The following is a 21,361-nucleotide window of genomic DNA, read 5'->3' as shown; positions in this document are numbered from 1 at the left end:
GCTATACTTTATTGTAGTTTTAAAATGGGTAGGCATTATATTTGTGTTATTTTAGCCCTCACTATGCCTCGGGCAATAATAATCATGAGTATAATGCCTAACCCTGTTAAAACTACAATAAAAGTATAGCTTGCATCAATCATTTCTTAATTATAGAACTTTTCCAACATATTCCTAATATCTACCTATAGTATAAGTTTTATGAAAATCTGGGAAGATTTGTACAAGTTAGGGCACTACAGAGGCCAATATACTTAAATTCAATATTTCCAAGGGCATAACTCTTTAAAAGAAAGTTGGTCATCCACCCTCATAGAATTTGTCACAGATAGAACTGATGTTAAATTTTAGAATAAGTTTTTTAAAAAAATCTGACAAGAATGGTACCTAAAAGTATTTTGTCAACAGAAATTTATTGAGTAATAATTCTGAAAATGCATCAAACAGTATATCTAACTTATATATATATAAACCCTGAAACCAAATTTCAGAAATCCTTGTATAGTAGCTATTTCTATAGAAAAATGTGATGTAAGTTTTCAACATGGCTACCCTGTGTAAAACAAGAAGTAATTGTAACAGGATGCTGTTATGAAGTCTCCCAAACAAAGCTCCAATAACTCCCCATTCATATGGTCCCATGTTCATTTGATTTAATTTTTTGTCCCATACAAGAATATATATGGCTTACAAGTAGGGATCTCCACCATTTACAAGTTTTCAAACAGGAGGGGGTGGTGGTGACCCCCAGGGACTTTACCTATATTTCATTTGATTTGTTTTATTGTCCCCTACAAGATAATATATGGTTTAGGAGTGGGGATCTGGACTGTTTACAAGATAATAGTACATTCTCAAATTAAACGGGGTGGGGTGACCCCCAGGAACTTCCATCTAATTTCATGTGATTTGTTTTATTGTCCCATACAAGAATATATATGGTTTAGGGGTGGGGATCTGGACCGTTTTCAAGTTTTCAAACGAGAAGGGTTGGGGTGACCCCCTAGGGACTTCCCTTTTATTGCATTTGATTTGTTTTATTGTCCCCTACAAGAATATATATATTTTAGGGGTGGGGATCTGGACCGTTTACAAGTTTTCAACCTAGAGGGGGTGGGGTGACCCCCTAGGGACTTCCCTTTTATTTCATTTGATTTGTTTTATTGTCCCCTACAAGAATATATTTGGTTTAGGGGTGGGGATCTGGAGGGTTTACAAGTTGCCAACCTAGAGGGGGTGGGGTGACCCCCTAGGTCAATCTGACAAGCGGTTTTGGAGAAAGGCTGCGGACAAGTTCTTTTTTTAAAGCGGCGGAAGAAGAAGAAGAAGAAGAATAATAATAAAAATAATAAGAACTGAGCAAAACCGATGTCTCCAAACTTTGTTTTGGAGACTTAATAATACCAGTGTTTGGAAAACAGGAAATTGTTAAGTGATAAATCTGAAAACACATCACACAGTATAGCTGACTTATATAAACCCTGAAACCAAATTTTGGAAATTCTTGTTAAGCAGTTCCTGAGAAAAAAGCAAAGAAAATATACATGGGACTGACAGAGGTTAAACAGTTTACCACAACTTTTTAAAAGTTGGAGTATAATAATAATTACAAAACAAATACATACTGGTGCATATACTTCCTCTTCTTCCAGGAAATCAAAGACTTCCGTATTTGGTGTGTCAAGATTTACTGGTAATGTTGCATTGGTATTCTGCTTAGCTTCAATAATTTCATAAAGTCTGAATGGCAAATCTCCTGCTGTTTCTGAAATTATTTTTTAAATGTTATTAACTATTTGTCAGTATTAATTAATCTTTTTTTTTTTTTACCAAAAGGCAGTTTATGCTTCACAGAGCAGTGAATTGCTATGACATCATTTTGCTTAAACATGAAGCTAATGGCCATCATAAATTTCCAATGAATTGGAAAGTATTTACTCTTTATTTTAGATAAGTGGTAATGAAATCATATATTTCCTTTGCTTTATTAAAAAAGAAGATGTGGTACAATTGCCAATGAGACAAGAATTAACAAGTCTAGGTCACCATAAGGCTTTCCACAATGAGCAAAGCACATACCATATTATTCAGCTATAAATTATGCCTCAAATTGACAATGTAAAACAATTTAAAAAAAAATAAAAAAATGTGACGACAACCACTGAACTGAAGGCTCCTGAATTGGGACAGGCATGACATACATAATGTGGCTGGGTTAAACATGTTAGCCAGACTTTTAGGTTTCCTGCTCATGCAATGATTTTTTTTGTCAAGGGTCAAAATTCGAAGCTTTTCGACAAAGAATATATGAAGAACAGAAAATCACAACAATGTCACCAGTGTAGTAGATTCTACTTTTTTTAATATTTGTAAAACATAACCTATTATTTTAACACTATATAATTACATAAGATGTATGTTTCATTTTAATACTTTATTTTGACTGGTTAACTGCACATCACGTGTTATTCCGTAAGCAATTGCATCACTCAATAAAACTTTTCATTCATGATAGCACGTGGTCCCACAATAAAGTGCACAAGTGAATAAAATACAAAATTTATAAAATTCGTGTTTTCATGATCATAGGTAAAAAATGTAATTATAAGTATTAAATGCTTCTTTTTGTAACTTTATAGTATTTTTGAACATGTATCAATAGACTTTTTTTACAAAGTATGAACAAATTATTTTAGACTCCCATACCACTATAACAAGGTAGATAAGCTGTTGCATAAAATGAATTCATTTGGTCACTGTGTCTATAAAATTGTGTATCACAAGGACTGTTACATGTTCAGTTATAATCTAATATAAGACATTATCATATACTTAGACTAAATAACATATAAATTTTACCATATGATAATAGCATTAAATTGGACGTAAATTTCATATTTTTCGAATTGGTGCTTAGCGGGCTGATATGAAAAGTTTATCACATGCCTTTCCGTAACGTTATCACATGGCATTCCGGTGATACTCTGCCAATTTCGGAAAATACCAATGGTACGTTTTCAGTAAAAAACATTACAAAGTAGTAAATAAAACAATTATAATGGAAATTATATCGTTTAAAATAATAAAAATAATTAAAAAACAAACAAATTATTAAATAAATGTTTTCAATTTTTTGTGAAACATAATTTAGAAAGTTTCTTTAAAGAAAATTAATTTTTCCAAACAATGTTCACAATTATGTATATTGTTGAATAATTTTTTGTCAATTCGTTTATATGAAACTGTTGTGGGTTTTTTCTCTCTCTGTTGAGGCATATGATAGAAAAATTTCATATATAATGTATCAAATTTTGGGTCCAACGTCCGTGAACGTTTTTACCGTAACTTTAAACTTCAGGAACCACGTAAACATGGTATGCGGCTCTTGGGCTGATACTACATGTGATATGAAAAATGCCATGTAATAATCTGATAGTATTATATGGTCAACTACAGAATTTGTTAATAATAACTTAGTGAAAACAAAATTGATAAGTAAACAGACTACTCTTTTTAATAATCACTCATTAATCATGTCAAAAGATACAGATCTCATGAAGAGGTAAAAAGGATTATCATTAAAATCAAGATTACACATACCAGTACTGTTTGCAGATAGGAAAAGTTGCCTCCACCAAACTATGTCTTCACTTTTAAAATATTTAAAAGCCTTTTCAATGTCATTTTCTAGTTTAACTAGGTCAACTTTTTCAAAGTTAGGCTCTATAATATTTGGCTTTCCAGATGGTCTTGATTTTAGAAGGTATTTTTCTGTACCTTCACAATGGTCCCAATTCTGAAGATACAATGTTATAAAGCATTAAAGGCACTGTGATATAATGCTTTGATTATTTTCTGCTAGTATAAAACATATCTTTATTACAATTATTAGAAATAATAATACTGTCCAATACATATACATGTACCATGAATTCCCATTTAAATCGAAGGCAAATTCCCAGCAAAATCGATGTTTTGTTAAGGCAATCAACAAATTTATTCTGATAAAAATATAAAATGGAAGAGGCACAATGGAATTTAAATATGGTAAAAGATCATGACAAAGTTTCATTAACAGCAAAAAATAGGGTAGTTACAAGGATTAGTATAGATATCTGTTTGTTGTTTATATTGCATTGTGTTGTTCTGAAGCTTTCAGTTTTTGTACTAAATAATAAAATTCTAAGATTAGCCGTCGTAGCATTTAATTTTTTACCAATGTTAGTCTTCACGCTGAGTGGCAACCCAGGCAGGTAAAAATCATATCTACAGGCCAACAGAATCTAACTAAACATTTTCAAAAATTGAGCTCTGGGACTGTAGATTTTGCACTTCATTGTGAAGACTGATGTTATGAGGAGGTTTATGCACCAGTAAAAGAAAGGGGGAGGGGGGGGGGGTTCAAACTGTAAACTCCTATTCAGATGCATTGCTCATTCACAAACTAGAGGCTCTAAAGTGTCGCTCACCTTGGTCAATGTGCATTTTGAACAATGGACACAGATAAATTCATGACATAATTGTGTTTCGTTGATGGTGATGTGTTTGTAGATCTTACTTTACTTAACATTCTTGCTGCTTACAATAATCTCTATCTATAATGATCTTGGCACAGTAGTTTGAGTGTAAAATGTGAGTGCAAATCTACAAATTTTATGAGAAAATTGTTAAAATTGACTATGAAGGGCAATTATTATTTCTTAGGGGTCAATTGACCATTTTGGTCATGTTGACTTATTTTTAGGTTTTACTTTGCTGTACATTATTGTTGTTTACAGTTTATCTCTATCTATAATAATATTCAAGATGATAACAAAAAACAGCAAAATTCAGGGGCAGCAACCTGAACATTCTTGCTGCTTACAATTATCTCTTTCTATAATAAACTTGGCCCAGTAGTTTTGGTGGAAAATGTTAGTAAAAATTTACAAATTTTATGAAAATTGTTAAAAATTGAGTATAAAGGACAATAACTCCTTTAGGGTCAATTGACCATTTTGGTCATGTTGACTAATTTTAAGGTCTTACTTTGCTGTACATTATTGCTGTTTACAGTTTATCTCTATATATACTTATATTCAAATTAATAAAAAATAAACGGCAAGATTTCCTTAAAATTATCAATTCAGGGGCAGCAACCTAACAACGTGTTGTCTGAACAATCTGAAAATTTCAGGGCAGATAGATTTTGACCTGATAAACAATAAAATCACAGTCAGATTTGCTCTAAATGGTTTGGTTTTTGAGTTATAAGCGGAAAGCTGCGTTTTATCCCTATGTTCTATTTTTAGCTGTGATGGCCATCTTGGTTGGTTGGCGGGTCACGCCACACATTTTTTAAACTAAATACTCCAATGATGATTGTGACCAAGTTTGGTTTAATTTGGCCCAGTAATTTCAGAGGAGAAGATTTTTGTAAAAGCTACTGACGACAGATGACGCCGGACTCCAAGTGATGAGAAAAGCTGGTGAGCTAAAAAGGAAAGGGGTTTTTCAACCCCGGCCCCCTGGATTCGCCACTGTTCTCCATATGTGATAGGTACAAGGAGCAATGATATTGAGTTGATGCTAATGTTTTGTTAATACTATAATCAAATGCAAAGCTCTATATAAAAAAAAATATCTTGCAAAGATTACCAATTGGTTATTTTATTTAGATTTTGCCTATGATGTTGTTGATGTTTTCTTTTGACAACAGGTGCACACTAAAACTCGAGCATCAACATAATTTCTCACTTTATTATGTTGAGAAAGGTAATTAGTACGACTTGAAAGTTTTCATAGTTTTATATACAGGAACTTGATCATCTTTACCTTATCATTGGCATATGCCTTTGTAAACAGCATTGCTCTTCCATTTTCATCAGATTCAAATTTGAAGGCATGTGGTTTTGAATGTCCAGAAATAGATGAAATGTGAGGAGCAATCCACTCAGTAACATTAAATACATCTTCAGTGATTATACCAGTCGATGATGGTGTGGTACACTTTTCAAAACCCTTGATGAGTGATGGCAATGTCAGTGCAGAGTGGTCTGTAAGCCAATGTGAAAACCTACAATTGAAGTAGTTAGATTTACATCAATTTTATAAATAATTTAAATTTATTAATTACTCTGTAAAAATATCAAATCTACTGTCTTTAAATCATTTTTACACAAGAGGCTGTCACAACGACAGCAAACCGGATTTATTAACAGATATTTGTGTCCTGGCAATATCACAAGAACCATTACTGATGAATGGTGAAAGTGAAAATTGTCAATATCAAATTTGACCTTCATTTTGTCATCAGTATCAACATATTAAAATTTGAAAAGCTTAGATTGAATGGTTCATGAGTAAATGCAACAACGTGAATGGAAACGCCATTTTACGATCATAAAAGAACCATAACTCCTGAACGGTAAAAGTCAAAATTGTCATTATTAAACTTGACCTCTATTTTATCATCAGTAACAACATGTAAAAATTTCAAAAGCTATGGTTGAATGGTTCATTAGAAAATGCACAGACACGACTGGAAACACCATTTTTCAATCTTTCACGAACCATAACTCCTGAACGGTAAAAGTCAAAATCATCATTATTGAACTTGACCTCCATTTTATCATCAGTAACAACATAATAAAATTTTGGAAGCTTTGGTAGAACAGTTTATGCGTAAATGTACAGACACAACTGGAAACTCCATTTTTCAATCTTTCAAGAACCATAACTCCTGAACGGTAAAAGTCAAAATCGCCATTATTGAACTTGACCTTCGTTTAGTTGTCAGAAACAACATATTAAAATTTTAAAGGTTTGGTTGAATGATTCATGAGTTGTTGCACTGACAACATTTGATTGCCGCCCGCCCGCCATACATCCCCAAATCAATAAACGACATTTTTGTCATAAAAATCCGGTTAAAAATCATTAATTTATCATTAGGCACTATCATAATAATATGTTTTGAATAATATCTGTCATGGAATAATTTTATAAAGCATGTCTTCTACACAGTCTTCTTAAATATCCTCATGATCATGATAAACAGCTGTTAACCATAAAGTTCTACATTATCCGGGACAGACAGAAAGACAGTAATGCACAGACCCGAATACATAATGCCCCTATAATATAGGTAGGGCATGAAAACATTTTATATCAATTGAGCTAATTAATACATTGGCATGTTATATATAAGACTCTGGTAATACAAAAATGACTCATAATCACATTGACACCAGGGTGTTTACTAGTTTGTTTAATAACAAGTTAATAAGGCGACAAAGGATTAAATAAAGGTTCAAATTTTTGCCATATAAAATTGAGAATGGAAATGTGGAATTTGTTAAAGAGACAATGACATGACAAAAGAGCAGAAAACAGCTAAGGTCCACCTATTTAAGTCTTAAACACAGCAAGATATATCTGCACCCAAAGACTGACTACTAATAAAAAAATGTTTACCAGTTCAATTAGACGTAATACTCAACTTGAAATATATAAAAGAAACTAAAATTAAAATTCATATAAGACTAACATAGGCTAGAGACTCCTGACTTGTAAAAAGCGCAAAAAAAACCAGGGTTGAACATGTTTTTTTTTTAGATTTCAACATTTTCCCTCAACCTCTAATCAATATAGAAAAGAAAGAAAAAAAACACAGCAAAAAACCCAGTTTTTAAGAAGTCTGAGTCCAATGTCAAAATAGGTAACAAAAGAAACTTACACAAAATGACTATTAGCAGTAATGAACATGCCAACTCCAGACCTCAATTAAACTGATTGAAATATTATGTCTTCATCATACGAATATTGAGCACAATCCATGCCATGAGGGGTTTGGTATCATACCATCATAAAATAAATGAGAAGAGCATACCTGGTATAATTATTCACCCCTATCATATTAACTACTTGTTTTAGAATAAATGTGTTTATTTCTGTTGCAAAACTCCTATAAGTGAATCAGTACTAGAACCAAAATGTGTCTTAGGTGACCTTACAATATTATCATAGCTATATCCCTTCTTAATAAGTATATTTAAAGGTTTTGCTAGATTTCTTAGGTGAATCTTGACATTTTTGTGCTTTGTTTAGAATATTACCATAATAGATTGGATGAGAAATATCTAAAAGTATAACTGTCTGCATAAATAAACATGATGTTTTTGACTAGTTTGTAATATCTTATATCCTGTTGTTATAATCTTTCCGTAAGTCACTGTCACCTAGACCTTTATTATATTTTGTGCATTTTTCCTTTGATCTTTATTTTATGATAATTTTTCATATCATGATACTTGCTTGAGATGGAAAATAATTGCTAGAAACTAAGGAAGGACGTGGAGTTGTTTATGAAATTGACAAAATTGTCTTAGGTAGAATAGGGATAAACAGATTATCCTTGGTCATCTCAACTTGATTGCTTTTCTTGCTTTCGGCGTCCCGTCTCAATCCAAAAAACAAATCTTGTTGAGATGATCAATGATAATCTAATAATAAACTGAGTTTCCACATTTTCTTGCCTTAAACAGAGAATAAACTCGTATATTTTTCCATAAGATTCATGATTAAAATTGATGACTGTGAGTCACAGTTTTAGGGTACTGAATGACTCAATGTAAAAGTTGCTTAACTGTGCTGCAAAGAGATTTGATCCATGGTAAACATACAATATATACAAATGCTTCAGCAATCAACATGCTGGTTAATACCTTGAAAAAACTTGATCAATATCTTCATGTGTGTGGCCAACTGGTAAAAATGAAACCTTTATTTTTTTGAAGACTTTTAGCTCCACCAACAATCCCAGAAAGGCAAACAGATACCTGCAATTAAAATTTTGTGTTGTCAATATAGACAATAGATGCAAACTGAGGGCAAAGCCTCAATTTATTTATATACGTGAATGAAAATTTGAAGAGCAATCTATCTTTGCTAATAAGGTTCAAATTAACTCTTGAAAACAAGATTTAGTTACTAATCCTACAGTAAAAGTGAGAAAAAACAATTGTGTGAAAATGACCAATGATCATCTGGTTATTGCAATTTTCCAATGATGCTGTTGAGGTTTACATTATCAATATGGCATGGTGTTGTTTTTAACAATCATTTCCACCAACTCTTCTCAAGTGTTCAGATTAAAGCACTATTTTATATTCTTTGAATGCAAATATGGTAAAAGAACAAAAAGGCTTCTATTCCCTATTGACCTTCAAAGTGACAAATTTATTCTCACCAATTTAAATGATGTGAAATTTTAATGCTTTATTTTTTAAAGGTTTCATGAGGATGTTCATATAAAAAACACAACTTTCTTGTGATCATTACAAAAAAATTATCAACTTTAATCTTGTTCTGACAAAATTCATAGATAAACAAGATCTAATAATCTATCTCGTGTCAAACAATACTTCCTTGCTTTTGACAGTTTAAAAATCATAAATATCACACAAGATCAGCAAGTCTTAAATGGCCTACCATTTTAAGATTAGAAAGTTTTTTAACTCTTTAAGTACAGAAATATTTGCAACATTTGATGCAATAGCAAATCTTTTTATCTTTCTAAAATTGTGGTATAGGAGAATAAACTTATCAGAGGCTTCAAAGAGCCTGTGTCACTCACATATATCTAATGTGGTTTGTTAATCTTGTAAAATACAGTTCAAATCAAAATACATAGTACTAGATAATGATTGAGACCAAGTTCAGTTAATTTCCAAACAGTAGCAAAATTTTAAGCAAGTCATTCCATATAAGTCTCAAAATAATAACCCCTTATCATTATTCAAAATTAGTTTTAAAGTTGTGAGACCAAAAGAAACCTGTATGAACAATTGATTATGCAAAATTTGTTACCTCCAATTTAATGAGAAATGACTAAGCTCCCAAGTCTGGAATACTGATATGGTCGAAAGATCTCCAAATGATACCAAAATAGCAGGTACACAACTTCAATATATATACAAACTTCCTGTAATTATCTTTTTAAGGATTTTAAGTTAAAAACTGTAGGAGCAGTTCATTACACAAACTATGTTCTCCTTTTCCTAACCTGACCACTCAACATCACCAGACTATTGACCAGATTTTGACTTCCTAAAACCCAGAACAAATAAAAATAATGATTCTTTCAGAGGTGCTTTCCCTTAAATGATACTTTAAACTCAAATTGAAATTGACAATAAAAGTAAAACTTAAGGTGGAACCTAACACTACAGGGAGATAACTCTGTAATATCAGCTAAATGTTTTAATTATGTTGTGTTTTTAGGGGATTATTTAGTTTCTCAATGATCAAAATTAGTGTTTGTCAAACTGCTATGTAACCAGTGTAATTTTTTTGACAATTTGGTTGGTTCAAATTTTTTGAAATTTTTATATTTTTGTTAATAGGTCAAAGTAAATACTTTGTCAAAATTTTATGAAAATTTAAAGAGCCAAATTAATTTTAGTGAAAATGTTGGGTACCACCTTAAAAATCATATATTTAAATATATTGTGTTAGATGTACAAGAACAAAACAAATAGATCTTACCGATTCTTATTCTCTCTACCACAATTATCCATTTGCATATACAGTGTGGCTGGTAACTTTTCTTTTAACATCCACAATATATTTATCAAAACGTGAATAGTAAGGGCACTTCCATGTTGGTACTGCATGTAATCAAAAAAACCATATATCCCAACACCATGCACAATTGCTCCTAAAATGTACATACATAACTATTTTAAACAAGATGATGCAAGAAAAGAAACATAATTAATATTTTCCACCAACCAACATTACACATTTTTCCACATAAGAGCCAGGGGGTCTGTAAATCAAGGAAAAATAAGTTAAAATTCTGTTTTAAATTTTGATTGGCTATATAAAATAGTGATTTGACACATCATAAAAATAACTTTTCCAATATTTAGTCTTTCAATGATAAGTTTTTGGACATTGACCAACTGTCTTACGTTCATGATTTTTTTTTACATTCTTTAAAAACATTTAATTCAATGTCAACTGTATGGTTTTACTTTAATTTTGACTTTATGAATGTATATCATACCTGCCAAATGAACACGCAATTTCCAAAGACAGCTAACCATTGAACTGACATACATGTAGTGCGGTATTTCTGTCTTGCTTTGGTCCATCCCATCAATGATGATGCTCAGGTATTTGTCTGGATGTTTCTTTGCCTTTTGGATATGTTTATAATACTTTTGTCGTTCCAAGCTTTAAAAAAATATTTGTTATAACATTTATACTCAATAAGTCATTCTAAAAACATTATACATGTATTATGGTATAGGAATAAAAGTTCAAATATTTTTTATAATTACTTGTAACTTCTATGTCTTATAGGAACCTATGTTTCAATACTGTATTTGATATTTTTTCATAGATCTAATTTATATTATAACAATATAGACCCTAAGCTTAAGAGTGGGTGTATAACAAATAGAAAATTGTGTTAATGTTGATCTATAATCATTATACAACATATGACTACTCTTCTCAATCTCGAAATTTTTTAGTGTTTCATTTAACCCAAATTAAGAATGTACACCTCTGAGAGGCAACATTTTCTTCAAAAAAAGTAAAACTTTTTGTCTTAACCTGACTTTTGGGTTTATATGTCTAAAGAATAGATTGCGAGGAAAAAAATCATTATGATGATGCATTTTTTTTTATTGCGTAAAGGCCTTTTTAAAAGTACGCAATTTTAATGATTTTCACAATTTCCATCAATTTACCCATTTCTGGGCTATTATCGTGAAATTAAATTTTAAGTCAAACTACCAAAAGAAGACAAAGTGGACCGTTCTAAATAAATTAAGACAGTTTTATCCTATTTTGATGTTTTTTCAAGTCAAATTTTCCATGCCGCCAATTTTTGTAAATTTGTGATTTTTCTCTGAACAAAAGGCATATAACATTAACTTGTTTGTTAAAGGACTGAATGAAAATATACATATTGAAAAATTGGTAATCTTTTGACTATCATTAACAACCAGTTCCATATCAATTGTTTTTATTGTTATTTTGTATTAACCAAAAGTATTTTTGCCCAACCTTTTAAGGAAGTCAAGGGGTATTATTGATTAATGGTCTGAGGTTCTATAAGACAGCCTGTGATCAGGTTTAAGTTTTTTGTATGGTAGTTTAGTAGCTTGAAACTGAGTTCACATGTTTGTTAAGGATATTTCTCTTTTTATATAAAAGTTAATGATAGGTTGAATTAGGGTTTTGACCCCAATTTCATTGTTTACTGAACAGGAATTAAATATACATAATGACCCATGCTATCACAAAAAAGTGCATAAATTTAAAAAAAAAAAAAAAATGATAAAAATTGATTTTTCATTATCTTATTGAAGAGATGTAATTATAAGTATTGAAATATTCTTGTTAATAAATGTCATAGGGTTGTAATATATTATTTTCCAAAGCTGCATTATACCGTACAATAGATTAACAATATACCTTTGTTTCTTTAGATGTTCATTGCGCATACTAATTAATACAAGTCTGCTTTTTTTGTCTTTGACATCAGCCAAATGAAGCTTAATTCTTGTGCATATATTACATTTGGAAAGTCTGGAATTCTAAAATATAAATAAATGAATATAATTTGAATCCAAATCTCATAATTGGTCTCTATAATTTTCAATATTCAAATTAGATATTTTCAATATCTTTAAAAAATTGTTTAGTGTCTTGATTCTCATTTTATAGTCATTTATACTGTTTAATTGTGTTACAATAGAGTATTACCTGTTTAATTGTTTTTTTTTCAATTTATGTTACATGGTACAGCTATTCAAAAATAGCCTCAAATGTTTGTCTCTTTTGTTTGCTGTAACACCATGCCATTTCTAAGTTTATTGGGTTTAGAACAAGTAAAAATGTTTATAATATCCAACTTTATTACACATAACAAAACTTGCTACAAAGCAGATGAAAAGCTGGTGGAGTATTGCTTTTCATCCTGTTTCTAAAGCCGGTACAAATAACTTGTATATTTTCCATCAACATACATATATTGTACATTTACCTCACTGCATGAACTATGTGTACCAGTACCATGCCATATATTTTTTCTATTTTTTTATTTTGTGTCTATCGTGTTTAGTATAAATCTTATTTAATAGTTGGCACCTGACAAATAATCTTCGATTCAAAATAGATCTCTGGAAACAAAAACTTTTTCTGAAGCTCTAAAGAGCCTGTGTCTCTGACCTTGGTCTATATGCATATTCAACAAAAGCAACTCTCCAACAATAAAATTAACGGTACCAATTTTCTTGCACTAGATGACATTTCGACAATACATGTCTCTTCAGTGATGCTCGTGGCCAAAATATTTGAAATCCAAAGCTTATATAAAAGATGAAGAGCTATAATCCAAAAGGTCCAAAAAGTATAGCCAAATCAGTGAAAGGAATCAGAGATTTGCATGAGGAAGATACATTCCTTAATTTATAATAATTTCTAACATTTTGTAACAGCAAATTTCAATAACACAAAAAATCTGTATCTTCATGCCAGTGCGGAAGTACTGGCTACTGAGGTGGTTAGAATAGAATTCATGACAAAAATCTCTGTTTTGTGGATCTGATATTGCTTATTAGGGCGTCTAGTTTCTCTCTATCTTCTTAAGTTGTTTATTTCAAAACCAAAAAGAGGGGAAAAGACACATTTTTTTAAATGGTAATCACTCCTTCAAAGAGTACTAGTGAATCTCCTAATTCTATTAAAAAAGTCTCACTTGTTAGTAGATCTTGTCTTGCTAATGGCTTTTGCTTATTTAAGTTTCTATCTTTCTATTTTAGTTTTCATCTTAAAGGGCACAACCCCAAAAAACATGGTAAATATTGTCATTAAAGCCAATAAAGGGCAATACCTTCAAAAAGGAGGCACTGGACGATATCAAACATATAAATATTGTGAGAGTTATAATTGAAGATTTTGTCCTTCTGATATTTTTTTCCTATTTAAGATTCTATCTATCTTTTATAATGTTTCAGATATAAGGCGACAAATTCAAAATTCAAAATAAAAAGGGAAAAATGAAAAGAAGGTTAAATCTATCATTTAAGGGCAAGAACTCCTATTAGAAATTGTCTGACATATTTGATGTACCGGTAAATGGACAATAGGTAGAGCGTAACATTCTGATGTTTTGCTATGTCAGATTTTCTTTCTTTATAACACTTTTGTTTCAAAATAAGAGACAAAACTGACATTTTGCCCATTTGTTCCATTTTTAGCCACATGGGCCATCTTGGTTGGCGGGCATAATCATATCAGCTACATTTCTAAAACTACAAACCGAGATGATAATTGTGACCAAGTTTGGTGAAATTTGTCCCAGAATTTTGGTGAAGGCTTAAATTATGCCAAGTGATGATAAAGCTCACTTGAACTTTTAGGCCAGGTGAGATTAATAGAAAGAACCTTAATATTCAATAGTTGTTGCTTGTTGTTGTGTCAGTAATTTTGCTGCCTTTATTTTAAGCCTGGCCTGGCCTCCTTCCCGTTCAGAAAATACCCAATTTTTTTCCCAAATTGAACATGTAAAATTCCCAATTCAATCAAGTTGTAGCCGAAAGGCAATTGATAATTATATTGTTTGTATCAGTTGGTTCAAAACATAGATTGTTGTACTGTTCCCGATGTAATCATATTGAATATACAGGCAACTATATTTTCACTGTAAACCAGTTTTGACAATGGGTAAGCTTAGTTCAGCATTTAGATCAGTCCCACCACGAACACATGGTGAGCAGTTTGAAATATAGTTGAAATAAATTTTAAAAATTTAAAGAATTGTTTCTACAACTGAGAAAACTCTCTTAAAGTCAACTCTGCTCCTGTACAAAGTAAAACTGACTGTCAATCCAACAATATACATGCTTGTGAGAGAAATCTCATTGACAAGAAAACAAGAAAAAGATTTTATATGTCAAAATTAGAACATGAAAGAAAATTGGAATTTTAAAATACTAGATAACATGCACAAATTGTGACTTTGATGGAGAGTTGTCTCATTGGCACTCATACCACATCTTCTAGTATCTATCTACATACTCTAAAAATGTTGAACTCATTGATTTTTTTCCCCCAATTCATACATTATACAACACTTTTTTTCCCAAATTGGCTAGGGCACAGGCCCAATTTGAAAAAAGGTAGGAAAACCACTGTGTGTGTTTTATTTATTTTTCCTTTAATGATTTTCATTGATATCTCAGGCCATTGGTTTACTGTTCATCATTAGCCATATTTTAGCCTACTTTTGAGTGCAAGTTAAGGATCCACCTTGACAATATGAACACAAACTTGTATGTGGGGCATAAGTACTATCTTGACCTTATTGGTGTTTGATAGACCAAGTACCTCTAATCAGAAGACCCTCTTGGTCTCTTCTTTTTTTTTCTCAGTTTCACTTATGTTTAATACATATTAAAGGGAAATTCCGCGATTTTTTACTTATCATCTAATTATGTTCATCTTCACATAAAAAACACATTTGCAAAGTTTTAAATTTATATTCCTTCTAATAACGGAGAAAATCAAGTATCTGTAACTTTTTTGGTTGAATTCTCGAGTGGGTCGTGACGTATTAGCCCGATTTATTGAATTCTGGGAAAAAATAAAATCTGTTTAACTCTTAGAGCTTATCGACAATATACGTAATTAAAAGCGCACAGCTGAGGAATGGTCGTAGTTATTAACCACAATATAATAATGAACGAAAATAAATATGCATATACCGTTTTGTATTGATTGAATTAAACTCCTATAAAATTATCTCTAGTAAATGTTTTTGAATAAATTTACCTAATTAATTATTGTTGAGATTTTATTCATAAAATATTTATTGAACATTTTTACTGATATTGAACTGAAAATATTTCCGTTCTATTTACCGTTATTGTTTTGATAATCATTTCAATGCAACTAATGTGTGAGCAGAGTGTGTATATTATTTTGTAAAGGTCACTGTATATTTCTCGGCTTGAGGTCAATTCGTTTACCTTGTAGCTATTTAGCCGCAGGTGTGAGTTCAAGCGTACACAGGTATAAATGTTGTTATTTGGAAAGGATAAACAGAAAAAAATAGAAAGAGTATGATGTCACGATGTTAATACACTAAGATTTAATACACGATGAGAATAAAGATTCAATAATTAAATTGTGTAAATTAATTGAAAATCAAATTCAGATTCGTAAATCCGCAAATGTATAAAAATAAAAGGAAACAATTTTTGATTACTTTCTTAGCGGCAATTGGCGTAAAGATTCAAATATGAGGTAAAAAATAGTAGTTTTAATTTTTAATAAAAACTAAATGCAATATTACCCAATTTGATATACCATTGTACATCTGTTTGATATCATTGACTTTACCTGAATTTCTTAACTTGTATTCAAATCTGGCTGTGTTTAAATGCTAATAAAACTATTGCAATTTTAAAGTTTTTAATTGATAAAAAAATACAACATACATGATTTTTTTTTTAGTTTCTTTTTAACATTTTATTCTTACAAGTTACATAATTAAATTCATTTGACAATCATTTACACGAACTTTTTGTGAAAAAATACCAATTATCTAAGCTAAGGCATTATTTTTTTTAAGGATTTTTGAGGATTTGTTTTTTATTCTTTGATAATATTTGTGCAGTGTTGAACATGATAGACGTCATTAATCCAAATAAGTCATATAGTAGTTGTAATAAAAGTTATATTTCATTCATGCATAACTGATATTGACGAATTTAGAATAGTTCGTCCATACATCGTTGTTCTTGAAACAATCATTATTAGTATACATGTAAGTTTCCTGACGTACACGAGTTATTGAGGATGAGCTCCAGAGAAAGCAGACTAGTAGCGTTTCGTTCGTTTGTTTGTTGGGAAAGGAGAGGAAATGCAACCGCTTGTACAGATAAACGACAGAATTACCATACAAGCATTTATAGTCAACACAATCAGAAACAGTTCCCATCGTTAGACGGGGAATACGAAGGCTTTCAAGAATGAACAAGTGACATGTCTAACTCGAACAGTTAGTAAACGCACTATCGACATCGACCGCTTGTTATTGATATTTGAAATTGTATGCATATATACGTATACGTTTATGATAGTGATGAGTTCTTGTGTCTGACAAAAACTAAATTCCTTCATGGTTATATCTTGCCATACGTTTATATTGGTTTGTAAGGTGATTTCTCAAAATCGTTATTTGAAAATCCTGTTTGTGAGATGTATATTCATTTTAATACAGAAATTTCGTCTATATATTTCACAAGTGTATAACACGGAGAAGCTCTGAAGGTCCATTACTCCCATTTTGTTTGGGTGTGAACCATCGATGTTGACAGCAATATCAAAGAATAAGATGATGATGGTAGAAAGAACTATGGGTGTCATGTGGCAAATATTACATGCATATCGGACAATGAGTTGTCAATCTGTATGAAAAGATTTCCTGTACAACCATATTATTGAGAAGCAAGGTTTACATGCTATACTCTCGTACTAGTATTACAGGGTTCTTGTGGCGTTCACCTTAGACACACATCTTTTTAACGATGTTTAAAAAAAAGACAGAACCAATTTAATGTCATATTTCCTTATTTTTTAAATATAACTAAAAGTCTTTCATCTGACAAGAATACCCCTATTCAGCGGACAAGTAATTTATTCTTTTTTCTGTTATTGAATACCAAGAAAGAAAATTTGAAACTTTGATACTCAAAACTTTCCCAACAAAATATTCACATCCCTTCGGGATAATTAGCGTTCGTCCAGTGGCATATATAACAATTGTGATGACGAATTCCTTCCTCTGTTCGAGAACAATCTTATTGAAATATAAATCTGTGATTTTACTATGTCCACAACTTCAATGAACCAAAGCAAAAGTTATACATCGACCTGTATTTAAATCAAATTGGTTCTCTTCTTCTTCTGGTATACAATAGTCTATCGACTATTGATTAGTGCATACTGTTGGCATATGTGGACTAGTCTATTTACAACACTTTTACCCCTATTTATTCAGAATATATGTTTTTTTCTTATGTTCAATGTATACATGTATATATTTTAAATTGCGCTATAGTTCCGTAACTTTCTATCCAGTCGTATAAACGAATCGTCGGCAAGTGCGTACATTTTTTTAAATCAATATTTCTGGTATGTTCCAATCTGTCCTTCACTTTTGACTATCAGTATATATTACATTTTCCCAAATTCACCCTTGGAAAAAATATTTAAATAGGTTTTAATTTCATCAAATCTTATTTTTTGGGTATTATTTATATTTTTATGAATAATATTCTTTACACCAGAAATGTTATTTATAAACAAGCGTATGAGTTTGGTAATGACAAGTAAGACAGAGTTGTATATTATACATCTGATAGTTCAAAATGGAAAGTTAAATGTTATCAGCCGTGTACACTGATCAATACCTGCAGAAGTGAAACGATGCGTGAACTTGCAAGCCCGACAGGAAATCGCTTGAATACCTGGACGTGTCACCTCACACCCCTCACAATACCTTAAAAAGTAATACCTTTAGCCATGCTGGTGATCAGAAGAGGGAAGATCAAAATTTATTTGAAAACAGTTTATTACTTTAAAGAATTATGAACAAATTAGATTTTCGAAAACAATTTTCATGGAACACTTATTTATGATTTCAACTCTGACTTTTCACCTAATTCCAATATCAAGTTTAAAAACAACAGACCATGGTATTTAAAGAATATTTTCCGTATCAAGTTAGTTAGTCGGATAAAACAACCATACGATTGACAAGATATCGACACGCAATTACGACTACATCGGTTACTGTGGTTTTGTTTCTTTGTGGTTTATAGACATATCTTTTTTTATTAATCGGGAAAGAAGACAAAATGGCGGAACCGTAGAATTGATACTCTAAATTTAAAATCGATGGTGGTCGCTTATCTAGCGGAATAAAACTTTAATATCTATGAATTTGAGCATTTTTATACAGAATGAACATTATATCAATTTTTGATTTTTTTGTGAAGTTTCCCTTTAAGTAGAAATAACTGTTAAAATGTAAACTTTTACTTATTCATTGGACAGTAGAATGCTTCTGCTACATAAATATGGGCTGCTTTTGACAAAACAATGCACAATTATCAGGTACTAGCATCATTAACGCATGCTAAAATACTGAAATCTTCACAATTTTAGCATTTTAGTTAATTTTCAGACTGTTTCCATCTAAAATGAAAGTGGCCGCGTTCATGTTCATTCATAATATTGAAATGTAAGTTGTATTGGATGATAATACATATCATATATAAAGGTTGAGATGAACATGGATGCGGCCACTTTCGCTTTTGACTGAAACCATCTGAAAAGTGCATTTTTTGGGCATATTTCCTAGATTTTTCATATTTAAGCTTGAATTAGAGCATTTTTAATGACTCTATCAGTTAAAATCTTTCACAGAAGGAACGACATCAAAAGTTCAATGTAGGATAAAAAACTTAATTCACATAATTTTTTCACTGACCCCAACCCCCCTCTAATAACTTAATTTGGGAAAAACTGATTTACCAATAGGGATATATGTAAAAATCCATTTTAGATCTACAAAACTTGTAGAATTTTAACACCCCCACACCCAAACTATTTGATTTAAGTTTTTTTTCCTACATCAATCTTTTGATGTCGTCCCTAAACTAATTGTATCAATTGAAATAGACACTTAAGTGTTTAAAAAGTGTCAAAAAGTTTTCGTCAGATAAACCTGAAATTTGAGGCCAAAATTGGCCCTAAATGGACCTACCCTTTAACACAATTTATGAAATTTGTTAAAAATTTACTATAAAGGGCAATAACTTCTTAAGGGGTCAATTGACCACTTTGGTCATGTTGACTTATTTGTAATCTTACTTTGCTGTACTTTATTGCTGTTTACAGTTTATCTCTATCTATAACAATATTCAAGATAATAACCAAAAGCTGCAAAATTTTCTAAAAATTACCCTGATTGGTCGGAGTTTTAAAGCAGATAGATCTTGATCTGTTTAACAATATTACCCAATGTCAGATTTCCTATAAATGCTTTGATTTTAGAGATATAAGCCAAAATCTACATTTTTACCCTATGTTCTATTTTTAGCCTTGGTGGCCATCTTGGTTGCTTAGCCGGATCGCCAGACACATTTTTTAAACTAGATACCTTAATAATGATTTTGACCATGTTTGGTCAAATTAAGCACAGTGGTTTCAGAGGAGAAGATTTTTGTAAAGGTTTACAGATGCTGGACGCCAAGTGATAAGAAAAGCTCAATTGGTGCTTTGGGCCAGGTGCTAAAAAAGACACAATGCTAAGATGCTCCATGCTATTAATGAATATTTTATACTTGAAGATGTCCAAATATAACTAAACATGCATTACCTTAGGTATCTTTACATGTGGCAAATCTTTCTTCCACATCTTATAAAAATGTTTTTCTGAGATAAGAGGTGACTGCAATTGAGTTAATTCTTCTTTCATGTTCTCATATATGCCTTGTTTGGTGAGGCACGGTGGCAGATGTAACTCACACTTGTCTGGCTGCATTTGTGCATATTTTGTAATAAAGTCCCTCAACCAAACCATGGCATACTGAGTAGCCACACCTGTTCTACCTTCTTTATTGCCCTGTGAAGGAATAGTTTTTTCACAATCTGGAATCAGAAAGAACTTTAAACAGATCTACTCCAAAATGGAATACAAAACATCATGTTATACATCTAAATAGTTTACTAAGGGCTGTTCCATAAAATTAAAACATACAACAGGTCCAAGGAAGACACACATTAATCTATTGGTGGGTAAAAAATACATTGACAATTTAAGTGGTATTGCAAGTTTACTAGTCTTATGCTGATAAGTTAACCATTATTAACAAGGACCCAGAAGTTCATAGATTTCTAGTCAAGGAATTTTCATAACTTTTAAGTTCAAGAACAGCTAATGGAATGCAACAGATTGAAATGATTCAACCGGTAAATTTCTAAGACATTGTCATTACAATTGTTTCCATCTACTTTGAAAAACAAAATTACTCTGGATTCATTATCATTTGTCGGATACCAATTTTCATGGATTTCGTTGGTACAAGTGAACCAGGAATTAAAATGTCCAACGAAAAACAAATTTTCATTTGAAATGTATTTAGAAATTGGCAAAACAACGAAATCAGATATCCACAAACAAGCAAAATTTGCTCAATCCACAAAAACTGGTACCCACGAAAAATAATTGAATCCACAGTAAATCTGGAAGTATTTTGCAACAATATTAATTTAGCTACTTATTCCAGAT

General features: G+C 31.2%; 1 protein-coding gene across 1 annotated transcript in view; it reads right to left on the bottom strand.

Annotated features, from left to right (window-relative positions):
• Nucleotides 1–21,361, bottom strand: part of LOC143052205 (uncharacterized) — a 50,245-nt gene that overhangs the window by 7,052 nt on the left and 21,832 nt on the right. Inside the window, exons 7-14 of the mRNA XM_076225177.1 lie at nt 20,450–20,721; nt 12,472–12,593; nt 11,051–11,220; nt 10,528–10,699; nt 8,706–8,819; nt 5,815–6,055; nt 3,601–3,796; nt 1,626–1,765 (exon numbers count right to left, since the gene is read on the bottom strand). Coding sequence (XP_076081292.1) covers nt 1,626–1,765; nt 3,601–3,796; nt 5,815–6,055; nt 8,706–8,819; nt 10,528–10,699; nt 11,051–11,220; nt 12,472–12,593; nt 20,450–20,721 — 1,427 coding nt within the window. The remainder of the gene's footprint in view (nt 1–1,625; nt 1,766–3,600; nt 3,797–5,814; nt 6,056–8,705; nt 8,820–10,527; nt 10,700–11,050; nt 11,221–12,471; nt 12,594–20,449; nt 20,722–21,361) is intronic.

The sequence above is a fragment of the Mytilus galloprovincialis genome, chromosome 11 (assembly GCF_965363235.1).
Source record: "Mytilus galloprovincialis chromosome 11, xbMytGall1.hap1.1, whole genome shotgun sequence".
Classification (NCBI taxonomy): domain Eukaryota; kingdom Metazoa; phylum Mollusca; class Bivalvia; order Mytilida; family Mytilidae; genus Mytilus; species Mytilus galloprovincialis.
Note: the sequence above shows the minus strand (reverse complement) of the source record. Positions and strands in the feature narration are given on the sequence as shown.